Source organism: Musca vetustissima, unplaced genomic scaffold, assembly GCF_032173495.1.
Source record: "Musca vetustissima isolate MV318-11 ecotype Yass unplaced genomic scaffold, APGP_CSIRO_Mvet_v1 utg13543, whole genome shotgun sequence".
Classification (NCBI taxonomy): Eukaryota; Metazoa; Arthropoda; class Insecta; order Diptera; family Muscidae; genus Musca; species Musca vetustissima.
The window spans coordinates 29,594-46,125 of record NW_026879902.1 but is presented as its reverse complement, the minus strand read 5'-3'; the positions used below and the strand labels follow the sequence as shown (position 1 = coordinate 46,125).

The window sequence follows — 16,532 nt, the reverse complement described above, 5'->3', positions numbered from 1 at the left end:
AATCGGACGAAACTATATATGGGAGCTATATCTAAATCTGAACCGATTTTCCCGAAACTCAGCACACATTATTCTAGACTTAATTCAGTACGCTGCGCCAAATTTCGTGCAAATCGAAGAATATATAGTGACTTTGGTGCACCATTTACATAAAATCGGACGAAACTATATATGGTAGCTGTATTTAAATCTGAACCGATTTTCACAAAACTTAGCACACATCATTCTAGACTTAATTGAGTATGCTATACCAAATTTCGTGCAAATCGAAAGATATATAGAGACTTTGGTGCACCATTTGCATAAAATCGGACGAAACTTTATATGGAAGCTATACCTAAATCTGAACCGATTTTCACGAAACTCAGCACTCATTACTGTAGACTTAATTCCGTACGCTGTGCCAAATTTCGTGGAAATCGAATAATATATAGGGACTTTGGTGCCCCATTTACCTTAAATCGGACGAAAATATATACGGGAGCTATACATAAATCTGACCCGATTATCTTGAAACTTGGCACACATCATTCTGGACCTAATTCAGTACTCTATGCCAAATTTCGTGCAAATCGAAAGATATTTAGGAACGTTGGTGCCATATTTACCTTAAATCGGACGAAAAAATATATGGGAGCTATATCTAAACCTTTTTTCTCAATTTCAATAGGTTTCGTCCTTGGGCCAAGCAAATAAGCTGTGCCAAATTTCATTCAAATCAGATTATAAATGCGTAAAGGTGTTTACAATTTAACACCAAGAGACGGACAGACCGACGGAAGGACGGACGGACGGGCGGATAAATCGACTCAGAAAGTGATTCTCCAAAGGAACTATGGGTCTATCTCGTTTCCTTTTGCCTGTTATGCAAACATATGCACAAAGACATAATACCCTGTACCACAGTGTGCTGAAGGGTATAAAAACCAGTGAGCGGAGCAGTATAGTCGGACTTGGCCGACTTGGAGAATGTGTGGTTCAACAAGATGGTGCCAAATGCTACACAACATGAGCGAATATGATTTTATTGTAAGAGATATTTCCTTGCCGTGTATTTTTTTATTCGTGGCGATATCAGGTGGTCACCATGCAATTTGCCCTGTTAGACTTTTTTAGGAAAATACAACAGAGGCCATCAGCATCGCTCATAGCTCAGCCAAGTCAAAATATTTGTCCGATTGAGAAAAAAAAATTGCACAACGTTTTGAATTAAGTACAGATTTACATACGTGTTTAGTGGAAATCTTATTCAGTTTACATGAAATTTTGCACAGGATATTTAATTGAGTCTAGAATTATGTGTGTTAAGTTTCCCATATATATTTTTGTCCGATTGAGTCGAAATTTGGAATTAAAAAAACCGGTAAAAAATTACAACAAATATTCAGAAACGGTATATTGAGGTACAATTTGTTTAACAATTATATCACATACATACACAATACTAATACATTCACAAGTCTATAGACAAAAAATACAATTAAAAATTCGACAACAACAAATCACCACAAACTCCAACGACTCGGTGCTTCTTCAGTTTTGGTAACTTTCCAATGTCTAGGATCCATTAAATATTCCCTGGAAAAATATATCATTTATTTTGGAATATTTTTTTTTATTATATATAATTGAATAAAATTATCTTACTTTTTGTTATTGATAATTTTCCACCAATCCGATGAGATCTCGGCTAAACTTCGAGCATTACCACCATAGTCCAAAGGCAAGATGTCACGCGGCACTTGTTCATATAACGTTTCGAGGCCTTTGGTGTGGAAGTGGGTCTGCAAACAAAATCATATTTAATAGAAACCTATTTTTTTTTAAAAAAAAAAGTAAATTTTTCCCTACCATATTGAATACTTCCTCCCTTATAAATGGTTTTGTTATCCTCACCATATGATTAACTTGCGCTGGACAATTAATAATGTGCATTGCCTTTAGTCGTACAGGATATGCTTCCTGTAGGAAATTCATATAGGCCCGCATAACCATCAATGACATATTGGCAATGTGACGCAACGTATAATTGGCAATATCAACAATGTGTATTTCACCATTGGACAATTTGGACATATCATCATCGATATCTTCTGCATCCTCGTTTGCAGTCTCAGTGGGTGGCGGCGGCAGAGTAACGCTGAAGTTATCGGTAACATCGTCAAAGGTAAAACGTGTGTCGGTCATCATGAAAAATGCCTTGCTCTCTTCAATGTTGTTTTGCTATGGAATAGAGGAAGAGTGAGTAGGGGAAATATTTGGAAGTGCAGGAGTGAAGGGAGATTTACTTACTGCCTTTGCATCTTTGTTTATCAACCGAAAACATAAAACCTTGTAATTATCCGCTGTGAGCCCGGGTAATGGAACCATTTCTCTAAAAAGAAATGTACGTTCTAATTTTAATATGGAATGCTATAGGACAAATTCCAGTAAAATAGAAGGTCCAAAGCTCAGTTATTTATTAGTTACTGGAACCAATACCAAATAATCGATGTAAAATTTCGAAGACGAGTCAAATCCAACGAAAGCTATTAGTGAAAGTAGAACTTCCAAACAAATGGTGGAATAGTGCAGTCTCCTGGAGGACAGTGTATTCAATTTCACTTATACTTACACATTTAAAAATGATTTCCTAGTTACTTCATCTTCCGGATTACGATCAATAAATATCTGTGGGGTTTTATTTCTCAAGAAGTAGTTGCGTTCCAACAGCTTTTTTGTTTCTTCCACATCGTAGTTCATGCATTTTAGAAAACGTTTTAATAGTGTTAAGTCTATAAGGAAATAAAATACAAAAACAAATTAAAATAATAATTAAAAAATAATTCTCTTAAGAGTTTATGAAATATGATATAGTAAATCTGAACATCCGTCTCTGGTAAAAACATTTGCATTATTGTTAGGCATTCATTTCGGTAACACTCTAATACCCAACACATGAGTACATTCTAATTGATAACAGTAGCACTTGATCGTATTCTCTGCATTACTCTTTGCCCATAGCTGTACTCAACTCTTCATCACACACAACAAAGTAATTTAATCTTGATAAAAAATGTATATAAAGAGAATGAGTGTTTGTGAGAGCATGAAAAACAAAATACAAACAGATGGCATATTCGTCGGAGAACTGACCACAGATAATTGATAATATAAATAATAGGTGTGTTTTATTGCTTAAATAAAATTTCAAATTTATCTACAAACATTTATAAAAAAATGATTATATATATATATATAAACATTATTAAAATAAAATAAATTTTTAGATTTATTGAAAAATGTCATCAATCAATGTCTGTATTATTTAATAAAAAATATTGTTTTTAGAGAAGGTGTTGAGGTAACAATTACCTACAATAAATAAACCTCACATACTATACGTACATCGTACACATATCTTGTTATATCGCTTGTTATCTGATTAGTTTCAATTGAGAAGGCGTTTTATAATTGAATTATTCCAGTTGAAGATTTATTCATGTTTCGTGCACAAGACCGTATAGCGAATTGATATTACGCTATGCAATTGAATCGCAACGTCGAAATTATAAAAATAATTATAATATTTAAATAATTATAAATAAAGATCGTCCATATTACAGGAAATGCGATGAAAAGGAACTGTCGTAAGTAAATCAGATGATTACGCCCTGTATTAAAGCTGCCATGAAACGAGACATGAATTTGGCTGCGGATTTGTGGTTAACAGGAGAATAAAATACCTCGTCTCCAGATTCACTCCAGTATATGAGCGAATTGCTATAATCCGAATAAAAGCGAAGTTCTTCTACATCAGTCTTATTTGCGCCCATGCTCCGACGGAAGACAAAGATGAATAGACCAAAGACATTTTTTACGAGCGCCTAGAAACTGCATATGACCGCTGCCCTGGCCATGACATTAAAATTTTGCTAAGAGATTTTAATGCAAAAAATCGGAAGGGAAAATATTTTTTTTTTCGGAAAATTCAGCCTCCATGAAGAAACATCCGACAACGGCATGAGGTTGATTGACTTCGCGGCAGCAAAAACATGGTAGTTAGCAGCACCAGATTCAATCATCCCGATATACACAAGGCCACCTGGATTTCTCCTGATCAAGCAACGAGAAATCAAATTGACCATGTTGTGATAGACGGACGGCATTCGTCCAGTGTTTTAGACGTTCGATCGATACGAGGAGCAAATATCGATTCGGACCATTACCTTGTTGCAGCCAAGGTTCGCCCCCGTCTTAATGTTGCAGCAAAGGTGCGATCTAATACAACACGGAAACTCGACGTTGAAAAGCTGCAAGCACAACAGATAGCAGAAGCCTACTCCGCTCAACTTACCCTCTTGCTTGGCGAAAGCACTTCTTGTCACGATAAAAATATAGAAGCGCCATGGCAAAGAATTGCCCACTCCCTACAAACTGCAGCAAAAACAACACTTGAGTACCAAAGACCACCATCAAGAAATCCGTGGTACGATCAGGAGTGTCGTAATGCTACTGAGGCAAAGAACGCAGCGTATAGAGCAACACTACACACAGTAGCAACACGTAATGCGATGGAGAATTATCGGGAGAAAAGGAGAGAGGAGAAACCGATTTTCATAAAAAAGAAGAAAGAACAAGAAAAACGTGAGCGTGAGAAAATTGAGATGTAAAGGAGTTAGAATGAAGTCCGGAAATGTTATCAACGAGTAAAACACCAAAACGAAGGCTTTGGTGCAGGCATATCCTCCTGTAGAGATGAAGGTGGAAACCTGGTGATAGATACAGACAGCGATCTGAGGATCTGGAAGGAGCATTTTGAAAACTTCTGGTATCAAATAGTAGCGGTGAAGAGGATACCCTAGAACCAATAATAGATGACGGTATAGAGTGCCAAGCCAAGCCAAGATGAGGTCCGAATAGCAATTAATCGGCTGAAGAAGAATAAAGCAGCTGGTGCCGATGGGTTACCAGTCGAACTATTTAAGACTGGTTGTCATATGCTGGTAAGGAGCATGCACAAGTACAATTTGGGTAGAGGAATGCATACCCAATGATTGGAACCTCAGCATCCCGTGTACAAAAAAGGAGACAAGACGATATGTGCCAACTATAGAGGAATAGGTCTCCTTCCCATCACATATAAAGTACTATCCAGTACTTTACGCCAAAATACGCCAAAATCCTGGAAAAAATGCACGAAAAACACATCGACACATTCCACCTATTCGTCGACTATAAAGTCGCATTCGACAGCCCCATTCGTTCAGAGGTGTTTAAGGCCATGTCTGCGTTTGGCATTCCTGCAAATTTAATTCGGCTATGCAGGATAACTTTAACTGGCACAATATCAGCAGTTATAGTCGGAAAAGCCCCGAGGAGGCTTTTTAATAGTGAATGAGGATTCAGATAAGGTGACAGTTTGTCGTGTAATCTTTTTAACATCCTACTGGAAAAGGTCATGAGAGAGGCAAAGGTGAACAGAAATGGTCGAACATTGAGAGCCGTAACAGCCACCTTTGAACAAATTGAGAAGGAGTCTGCCCCAGTGGGTCTGGCAGTAAACGGCGAGAAGACCAAGATCAGACTCGGATCAACTACAGATGCTACTATGGTCTAAGTAAGCAGTTCAGAAGCAAAGCCACCTACCGCCAGACCAAACACACACTCTACAAGACGCTGTTGTATGGATCGGAAGCATGGGTACTTACGCAAGCAGAGGCAGCGCTTGGAGTGTTTGAGAGAAAATTTCTCCGAAAGATCTATGGACCGATCTGCGTTGGCGGTGAATATCGCCGTCGTATTAACCATGAGTAGTACTATCTATTTTCGGACATCAGCATTGTTAGACGTATCGAGCTGCAGCGACCACGTTGCCTAGGTCATGTTGTGAGAATGGATGAAGATCCTCCAGCTCAAAAGGCATATGCGCAAAAGACCGATGCACCTGGAAATCTTTTTTAAGCTCGTCTTATGAAAGAGCCAGCTAAGTAAGAACAAACATTAGGAGTTTGGAGCATCATTTACCTAAAATCGGATGAAAATATGTATGTGGGAGCTATATTTAAATCTGAACCGATTTCAACGAAACTTGCCAGAGATTAATTTATATTAACTTCAGTACAAAATTGTGTGTCAATCGGACAAACTTAAGGTCTTTAGAGCACAATTTACATAAAATCGGAAGAAAATATCTATGGGAGCTATATCTAAATCTGAATCGATTTTTACAAAACTTAGCACACATCATTCCACACTCAATTCAGTACGGTATGCGAAATTTGGTGCAAATCGAAAGAAAGTTGCTTTGGTGCACCATTAACATAAAATCGGGCGAAAATGCTTATGGGAGCTATATTTAATCTGAACCGATTTGCACGAAACTTAGCATACATCATTACAGGCTCAATTCAGTACGCCATGCAAAATTTCGTGCAAATCGAAAGATGCACCTTTGGTGCACCATTTAATAAAATCGGACGAATTTGTATATGTGAGCTATATCTAAATCTGAACCGATTTTCACGAAACTTGACACACGTCATTCTGAACTCAGTTCTGAACACTATGCAAAATTTTGTGCAAATCAGAAGTTTTATATGGACTTTGGTGCACCATTTAGATAAAATCGGAAGAAAATATATAAAGTAACAATATCTAAACCTGAACCGATTTTCACGAAACTTAACACACATCATTCTAGACTTAATTCAGTGCGCTATGCCAAATTTCGGGCAAATCGAAAGATATTTAGGGACTTTTGTGTTCCATTTACCTTAAATCGGACGAAAAAATATTTGGGAGCTATATCTAAACCTGAACCGATTTTCACAAATTTCAATGGGGTTCGTCCTTGAGCCAAAAAAAGAGCTGTACTAAATTTCACCCAATTCGCGAACTGTACCTTGTTTACAATTTAACATCAACAGACGGACGGACATGCATAGATTAACTCAGAAAGTGATTCTATGCGTATTAAAGGAACCATGGGTCTAAAGACATAATACCCTGTACCAAATAGGTGAAGGATATAATTGGTCCTCGGTATCGACTTACTTTATGCCAAATTTCGAGAATATTGGCATATCCAAATCTAGGACTAATATTTCGAGTTGTTTCAAAACAAAAATACAATACAAGAGATGATTTTAGGAAAATTATTAGTAGATCCATTAACAGCTTCAGCTTTCCTAATATACATATTTTAGACCTAGCGCACCCATGTACAGCGATATTTTTAAAGCATTTTATTTTATATTGCATTGTCCAAAGAAGAATCTAATCTAGCACCTGTTCAGTTCTTCTTTCATTCACCCACGTAGTCCATTTATTTATCAACCGCCTATTGTTCGAAATCATCCATAAATAAATGCGACAAATTTTGAACTCTCAATATTTTAGATATTTCACCAAGCAAATGGAATTCATTTCGTCTTTTGTTTGCTGACTACATTTCCATATTAAAAAGCAGTGGACTCGCTTTTTTGTTTAGATAAACAAATTACCGATTACTGTTGATAATGTCTTGTTTTGTATACCCTGCATCCAGGGAGGGTAAATTAAATATGACATTCTGTTTGTAACACTTTGAAATAATCAAAGGAGGAATTGATAATCGTATATATCTGTCCACGTTTTGGTGTGCCCACTTATAATGGCATCCCTAAGTTTCCGATATTTGAATTGGTGCCCCAAAATTGGTGTCCCAAAAAAATTAGGAAATTTAAGGGATATTTGGCAAGTTTTTCAAACGAATTGTCTGAGTTTGGTATTTTAGATTCGAGTTGAGTACCAAATCTCCATATCAAAAATTATCGATATTGGTCAACATTTCGGAGTAGCGCTCATATATAATTTTTATATTCGTCTATTGTCCTTCGAAGTTGAGGACAAGTTCGAAAAAAGGTCCACTGTTAGAAATATCCTCTATATGATGATATCCTCTCAAAAATATTAATATCGGTCCGCCATATGTAATGAAAAGTGGCTGCATCTTAGTATTCCTGGTATCCAGTGGATTCAAAGATGGCCTTTGAAAACTTTGTCGGCAGGGGTTCACTTATATACTATTTATACCCTTCACCACACTGTGGTACAGGGTATTATATCTTTGTGCATATGTTTGTAACAGGCAAAAATAATCGAGATAGACCCAGGGTTCCTTTTGAGAATATGCATAGAATCACTTTCTGAGTCGATTTATGCATGTCCGTCCGTCCATGTATTTTTGTACAGGTCGCATTTATGATACGATTTGGATGAAATTTTGCATAGGTCACTTATTTGGCCCAAGGACGAACCCTATTGAAATTGGGAAAAATCGGTTCAGATTTTGATATAGCTCCCATATATATTTTCGGCCGATTTAATGTAAATGGTCCACCAAAGTCCCCATATATCTTTTGATTTGCACGAAATTTGGCACAGCGTAATGAATGAAGTATAGAATGATGTGTGCAAAGTTTCGTGAAAATCGGTTCAGATTTAGATATAGCTCCCATATATATCTTCGTCCGATTTATTGTAAATGGTGTACCAAAGTCCCTATAAATCTTTCGATTTGCACGAAATTTGGCACAGCGTAATGAATTAGGTATAGAATGATGTGTGTTAAGTTTCCTGAAAATCGGTTCAGATTTAGATATAGATAGCTCCCATATATATTTTCGGCCGATTTAATGTAAATGGTCCACCAAAGTCCCTAAATATCTTTCGATTTCCACAAAATTTGGCACAGCGTAATGGAATAGATCTACAATGAAGTGTGTTAAGTTTCGTGAAAATCGGTTCCGATTTAGATATAGCTCCCATATATATTTTTGTCCGATTTTATGTAAATGGTGCATCAATGTCCCTATATATTATTCGATTTGCACGAAATTTGGCATAGCGTGCTGAATTAAGTCTGAAATGATGAGTGGTAAGTTTCGAGAAAATCGGTCCAGATTTAGATATAGCTCCCATATACATTATCGGCCGATTTTATGTAAATGGTGCACCAATGTCCCTATATATCATTCAATTTGCACGAAAATTGGCATAGCGTACTGAATTGAGTCAAAAATTATGTGTGTTAAGTTTCGTGAAAATCGGTTTAGATTTAGATTTAGCTCCCATATATATTTTCGTCCGATTTAAGGTAATTGGTGTACCAAAGTCCCTAAATATCTTTCGATTTGCACGAAATTTGGCACAGCGTACTGAATTGAGTCAAAAATTATGTGTGTTAAGTTTCGTGAAAATCGGTTTCGATTTAGATATAGCTCCCATATATATTTTCGTCCGATTTTATGTAAATGGTGCACCAATGTCCCTATATATTATTCGATTTGCACGAAATTTGGCATATCGTACTGAATTAAGCCTAAAATGATATGTGCTAAGTTTCGTAAAAATCGGTTCAGATTTAGATATAGTTCCCATATATATATTTTCGTCCGATTTAAGGTAAATGGTGCACCAAGGTCCCCAAATATCGTTCGATTTGCACGAAATTTGGCACAGCGTACTGAATTGAGTCAAAAATTATGTGTGTTAAGTTTCGTGAAAATCGGTTTCGATTTAGATATAGCTCCCATATATATTTTCGTCCGATTTTATGTAAATGGTGCACCAATGTCCCTATATATTATTCGATTTGCACGAAATTTGGCATATCGTACTGAATTAAGCCTAAAATGAAGTGTGCTAAGTTTCTTGAAAATCGGTTCAGATTTAGATATGGCTCCCATATATATTTTCGTCCGATTTAATGTAAATGGTTGCCCAAAGTCCCCATATATCTTTCGATTTGCACGAAATTTGGCACAGCGTAATGAATTAGGTATAGAATGATGTGTGCTAAGTTTCGTGAAAATCGGTTCAGATTTAGATATAGCTCCCATATATAGTTTCGTCCGATTTTATGTAAATGGTGCACCAAAGACCCTATATATACTTCGAATTGCACGAAATTTGGCATAGCGTACTGCATTGAGTCTAGAATGATGTGCGATAATTTTCGTAAAAATCGGTTCAGATTTAGATATAGCTCCCATATATAGTTTCGTCCGATTTTATGTAAATGGTGCACCAAAGACCCTATATATCATTCGATTTGCACGAAATTTGGCATAGCGTGTGAATTAGGTCTACAATGAAGTGTGTTAAGTTTCGTGAAAATCGGTTCACATTTAGATATAGCTCCCATATATATTTTTTCGCCCGATTTAAGGTAAATGGTGTACCAAAATCCCTTAATATCTTTCGGTTTGCACGAAATTTGCACAGATTAATGAATTAGGTCCAAAATGATGTGTTTTATGTTTCCTGAAATCGGTTCAGATTTATCTGACCAAATGAAAAATTTTGTATCGGTTGCAGAATGACATGTTTATGGATCCAATTTCATTTTACTGGTCCTTTAAAAATGCGTCGTCGTTAGAATTCATTTGTTGAATATACCCAAAGTTGTGAAGGGTATCATATAGTCGGCACCGTCCGACTTTACTACTTTCCTTACTGGTTTTCCATTATCTTCGAAGTTTTATTCAAACTTCCCAAAATCATACCTTTGGTGAGGGGTATAACTAGTTCTGCTGAACTTAATACTTTTTTCGCTTGTTATTTTTGTTCACCAAGCCAAAAATGAATAATTATTGTTTTTTTTATTTCTTTGTATAATTATGCCTCCCTTCCAGAGGTCATATCAATAAATCAAATTGAGTTGAGTGGGTTTGCCGCATCACTGGGCATTTATGCTGAAGTCCACACACAAAAGTTATCAAATAGTAAATATCAACAAAACACAAATCCGACATGGCCGATTATTCTTATCACTATAGACTCGTAATAGGGGACATCAAACAAACCTACCGATTTCTTCCGGTAGATTAGGATTTTCACGGAACCATGATTTGAGAATTTTAAGTTTTTCCTTAACACTGATTTCGGAACTCATTTTTTTTAATTTAGAAATGGAATTCAATTATTGTGTTAGAGTTATAGCGCGATTCGTGTGATTTCGGTTTATTTTTTTTTTGTATTGGCAAAACAATTACTGATGTTCGTCGCACAATGACTGATTACAGACTAAACTCGTTGACTGTGCCGTGTTGACGCTTTGAATAGAGTATCAGAATTTATTTTTGTTGTTGTTGTTGTTTGTGTGTGATTTTTGTTGTGTGCTGGTAAACTAGCATGGGGGGAGGGAGTGTTTATAGTATAATGGATGTCAAACGTGATTGTGAAATTCTAGCAAGAATCGTTAGTTGTAGGAGCGGAGCAGGACAAGGGGTTGCATTAAAATTTATTTTAAAAATTATTTTTTTATTATAGAGATCTTTGTGTTTTAGAATGTTTTTTTGTTGTGTTTCATTGAAACTGGTAATTGTTATTATATTCTGGCCGGTTACCGGTCCACATTAACATTTAATATCTTGTTTGATTTGTCCCCTGATGAGAATGGTATAGATATTGTAATTTTTTTATTTAGTTATATAGCTTCTGTTTCGATTTTAGGTAATTGGAAATTATTATATTAAATTTAAAGACATCAAAAATTTGGAGTTATATGGGGGTCTATAAAAAAGCGAGGCAAATATTTCCTCAGTTTTATAGGGACACCAAGAGTGTAATAAATAAACGCTAAGTTCGACAGTGCTGAACAATGGTCATTTAAACATTTAAATAAGTAAAATCGGTGGGCATTTTCATATGGATGATATGTATGTGAACATTTCGTGGACAAAATAACCGGGTTCCTATATTTTTGAACCGGATATTCAGATTCTATGAATGTTCGACAGTACTGAACAACGAGGTAGGTATTTAAATAACTAAAATAGGTAGGTATTTTTATATGGATACTATATCTTTGAACATTTCGTGGAAAAAGAACCGGGTTTTGAATGTTTCAACCGGATATTCAGATTCTATAAAAGTTCGACACTGACGAACAATATGGTGGGCATTTAAATAACTAAAATCGATCGGCATTTGTATATAGATGCTATGTCTTTGAATATTTCGTGGAAAAACCCCGGTTTTCTAAATTTTTTAACCGTATATTCAGATTCTAAAAAAAATAAAAATAATCGGCATTTTTATACGGATGATATGTCTTTGAATATTTCGAGGAAAAAAGAACCGGTTTTCTACTTTTTTTAACCGGATATTTAAATTCTATAAAAGTTCTACAGTACTGAACAATGAGATGGGCATTTAATTAACTAAAATCGGTTGGCCTTTTTATATAGATGCTATGTCTTTGAATATTTCATGGAAAAAAGAACCGGTTTTCTAAATTTTTTGAACCGCATATTCAGATTCTATAAAAGTTCGGCAATGCTAAACAATGAGGTGGACATTTAAATAACTAAAATCGGTAGGCATTTGTATATGGATGCTATGTCTTTGAATATTTCGAGAAAAAAAGAACCGGTTTTCTAATTTTTTTAACCGGATATTCAGATTCTGTAAAAGTTCGATAGTACTGAACAATGAGGTGGGCGTTTAAATAACTAAAATCGGTCGGGATTTTTATATGGATGCTATGTCTTTGAATATTTCTAGGAAAAAAGAACCGGGTTTTTAATTTTTTTTAACCGTATATTAAGATTCTATAAAAGTTCGACACTGCCGAACAATAAGATTGGCATTTAAATAACTAAAATCGGTCGGCAGTTTATAGATGCTATGTCGTTGCATATTTCGAGGAAAAAAAACCGGCATTTTTATACGAATGATATGTCTTTGAATATTTCTTAGAAAAAAAGAACCGGTTTTCTAATTTTTTGAACCGCATATTCAGATTCTATAAAAGTTCGATAGTACTGAATAACGAGGTTGACATTTAAATAACTAAAATAGGTCGGCATTTTTATATAGATGCTATGTCGTTGCATATTTCGAGGGAAAAAAACGGCATTTTTATACGAATGATATGTCTTTGAATATTTCTTAGAAAAAAAACCGGTTTTCTAAATTTTTTTAACCGGATATTCGGATTCTATAAAAGTTCGACAATGCTAAACAATGAGGTGGTCATTTAAAAATATAAAATCGGTCGGCATTCTAATAAAGTTTCTATGTCGTTGAATATTTCAAGGAAAATAGAACCGGTTTTCTAAATTTTTGAACCGGATATTTAGATTCTATGAATGATCGACAGTACTGAACAATGAGATGGGCATTTAATTAACTAAAATCGGTTGGAATTTTTATACGGATAATATGTCTTTGAACATATCGTGGGAAAAATAACTGATTTTTTAAATTTTGAACCGGTTATTCAGATAATATAACCGATTTCAATGCCTTCTATGCCGATCATTAGAAATCTAGTAACAAAACGTTCTAGGTTTATTGAACCGGACTATTATCGGTTTAATTCGTGCGAAAAGAACGGTTTTTCTAAATTTTTAAACCGGTTATTCAGATAATATAACCGATTTCAATATCTTCTATGTAGATAATTAGAAAGCTAGTAAGAAAAACTTTTTAGATTTACTCAACTGGACTATTATCGGCTTAATTCGTGAAAAATAATCGGTTTTCTAAATTTTTGAACCGGTTATTCAGATAATATAACCGATTTCAATACCATATATGCATATCATTAGAAAGCTAGAAACTAAAACGTTCTAGATTTATTGGACCGGACTATTATCGTTTTAATTCGTGAAAAAATAATTGGTTTTCGAAATTTTTGAACTGGATATTCAGATAATATAACTGGTTTCAATACCTTCTATGCAGATCATTAGAAAGCTAGTAACAAAAACGTTTTAGATTTATTGAACTGGACTACTATCGGTTTAATTCGCTAAAAAATAACCTGTTTTCTAAATATTTGAACCGGTTATTCAGATAATATAACCGATTTCAATGCCTTCTATGCAGATCATTAGAAAGCTAGTAACAAAAACGTTCTAGATTTATTGATCCGGACTATTATCGGTTTAAATCGTGGAAAAATAATCGGTTTTCTAAATGTTGAACCGGATATTCAGATAATATAACTGGTTTCAATACCTTCTATGCGGATCATTAGAAAGCTAGAAACAAAAACGTTTTATATTTATTGAACCGGACTATTATCGGTTTAAATCGTGGAAAAAGACCCGGTTTTCTAAATGTTTGAGCCGGTTACTCAAATAATATAACTGGTTTCAATACCTCCTATGCAGATCATTAGAAATCTAGTAACAAAAAACGTTCTATGTTTGTTGAACCGGACTATTGTCGGTTTAAGTCGTGGAAAAAGACCCGGAAAACCGGTTCTTTGTTCCTCGAAATTTATATTTTTTTAAATAATTCGTATAAATCCAAAAGTTCTACATAATAAGGAATGTATATTAAATTTATTCAAAATTCATACATATAGGGTTCTAGGGACGAGAATCGGGTTATATTTGAGAACTGAACAATTAGACGTTAAACCAGTGAGTGGAGCAGTAAAGTCGGACGGGGCCGACCATACGATACCCTACACAACTACCACGTAACTCTAACTTTCTGCGGATTTTTATTCCGAGCCTGTGCAATATTTCTTGATATTTGCACCCTCTTTTCCGATTAGAGTTCAACAGCACCACTTACTTACAATTACATATTTTCCGAATATTACTAATATTCAGTACAGACGCCCCTCTAACTACTTGTCCAGATTCCCTTCACCGCGTGTGGTGTTGTGATGATCGGTTTACAATTGTGGCCTATAGATCGTCTCGAAAAAAGAAACAAACAAAAAAGTTTCCGCTCCACTTCATCCCGAATTGTTATCTGATCATCACCGAAAATTGTAAGCGTTGTCCTTGACCATAACTGGAACCTCATGGAAAATTTCAAAGCGATCAGTGCTATATTACCGCCCTCTAGTGTGGTTATGGGTTACTAAATAGTATCTGAATACATAAGCACCTGTAAATATTTACGTGTAACTCCCATATCCGATATTGTGTACATACCACAATACAATTGGTATCAATTTAAAGGCCAACCACTCCTCTTGGATATACTATCAACTTCCCGGCTCTATGTCCTTCAGGAGTAAATATATACGCCATAGAATCCAAATTTTGTAATTTTTCACACAAAAGTCAGGGTCCATTTGACCCGCTAAATATTGACCGATCTTTATCAAAACAGGTATGCTTATTCTTTGGCCCAATCCCCTTCTTCGTGTAAAAATTTGAGATGTTTGGGCCATAATTGGAGCGACCAGAAAAACCGACAAAAATTAAGTATTTGGTCCATTTCATCCCCTAAATATTATCCGATCTTTACCAAAAACAATAGGGGTCTTCATTTGGCCAAACCCATCCTACATGCAAAATTTCGTGAAGATTGGTCCATAACTGTGGCCTGTATCGTGTTTACAAAATATAATGGACAGACGGACGGACACACATGTCTAGATCGACTCAGATAGTCGAGATATGACGATCGGTATCCTTAAAGGTGGGTCTAGGACCAATATTTCGCGGCGTTACAAACTCTTGGGGATGCACAAAGCTATAATACCCTGACAACATAGTTGTGTAGGGTATAAATATCGATTTTTCTTCTTGGAGGACCCCATCTAAAATCTTATGATTAACATTTTTGTAGTATATTGCGAGGTTGAAAAATTGCATCTTTTGATAATTGGAGCCCGGTTCAATAAAAAGGGCACACAAGGAATCGAGTTTGAAGGACAAAATGTTCTACAAAAAAATTCCTCATTCGATTTTATCGCAGGAATGTGATGTCCTAAAATATTTACAATAGCTACCAATCATTTTCACTAAGGTCTTTCTATCACCAATAGGAATTTTCCAAACCCCAGAACATGACTGCGATTTTGTCGCACAGTGTTTTTTGGGGTCTTCCCAGTGTACTCACTAAGGTCTTTCATTTCAAATAGGAATTTTCCAATCCCCAGACCATGACTGGGAATATTTTCGCACAGTGTTTTTATAACATTTAGCAAATTTCAATAATTATTTTTATCCTAAGGTGTGTACCCTCTACCAAAATTTGCAGTTCGTTTCCACAAGCCTGTTTGAACAATGATGTAGCATTTTATATAATTTTTTTTTTCAGAAAGATATCATATCGATACACTTTGTATATTTATAATGAATCACTTAATTAGTAAATATATCAGCATTTGAAAACGTACATAATTGATTGTAGACATAAGTTCGCCTTGATAATGCTTGAGATTTGTTTGTTTTTTTTTTTTACAGCCACACATAACTATAAAATCCCGGAACGTGGATACATTTTTAAACGATTTATAGCACCTTATATGAGTTCAACATATCAGAGGCATGTCTTTATAATTTCTTTGCCTAAAATTTAAAGAAATATTTTTATTATAATTACCTGCTAAAAACATCTGGCCAAAACAAGAACAAAGAATATAAAATTGTTTTTTATTGTGGCCCAACAATGTTGCAGAATAATTACAAAAAAACAAATCGATAAGGTGAACCTTTTTTTATAATTCAAATGACTGATAATGCATGAAAGGTTCAGATAAATAAAGTCTAATATTGTAATTTATTGTCTGAAAAAGAAAAACGATA

General features: G+C 35.1%; 1 protein-coding gene across 1 annotated transcript; it reads right to left on the bottom strand.

The window, feature by feature from the left end:
* Positions 1 to 1,502: 1,502 nt before the first annotated feature.
* LOC133325104 (alpha-tocopherol transfer protein-like) lies at positions 1,503 to 10,918 on the bottom strand. Its single transcript, XM_061533929.1, has 6 exons — positions 10,834 to 10,918; positions 2,615 to 2,774; positions 2,293 to 2,374; positions 1,852 to 2,223; positions 1,648 to 1,784; positions 1,503 to 1,578 (listed from the first exon to the last, which is right to left on the bottom strand). Exons 1-6 carry the CDS (start codon positions 10,916 to 10,918, stop codon positions 1,503 to 1,505), a joined length of 912 nt encoding a protein of 303 aa, XP_061389913.1.
* Between the last annotated feature and the right edge of the window lie 5,614 nt (positions 10,919 to 16,532).

Excerpts from the sequence above, each read along its gene's own strand:
- LOC133325104 (XM_061533929.1), bottom strand. The coding sequence starts at position 10,918 with ATGAGTTCCGAAATCAGTGTTAAGGAAAAACTTAAAATTCTCAAATCA. Across the intron at positions 1,785-1,851 it reads GGGAGGAAGTATTCAATATG|ACCCACTTCCACACCAAAGG; the intron begins GTAGGGAAAAAT and ends TTTTGTTTGCAG. Across the intron at positions 1,579-1,647 it reads AAAATTATCAATAACAAAAA|GGAATATTTAATGGATCCTA; the intron begins GTAAGATAATTT and ends ATATTTTTCCAG.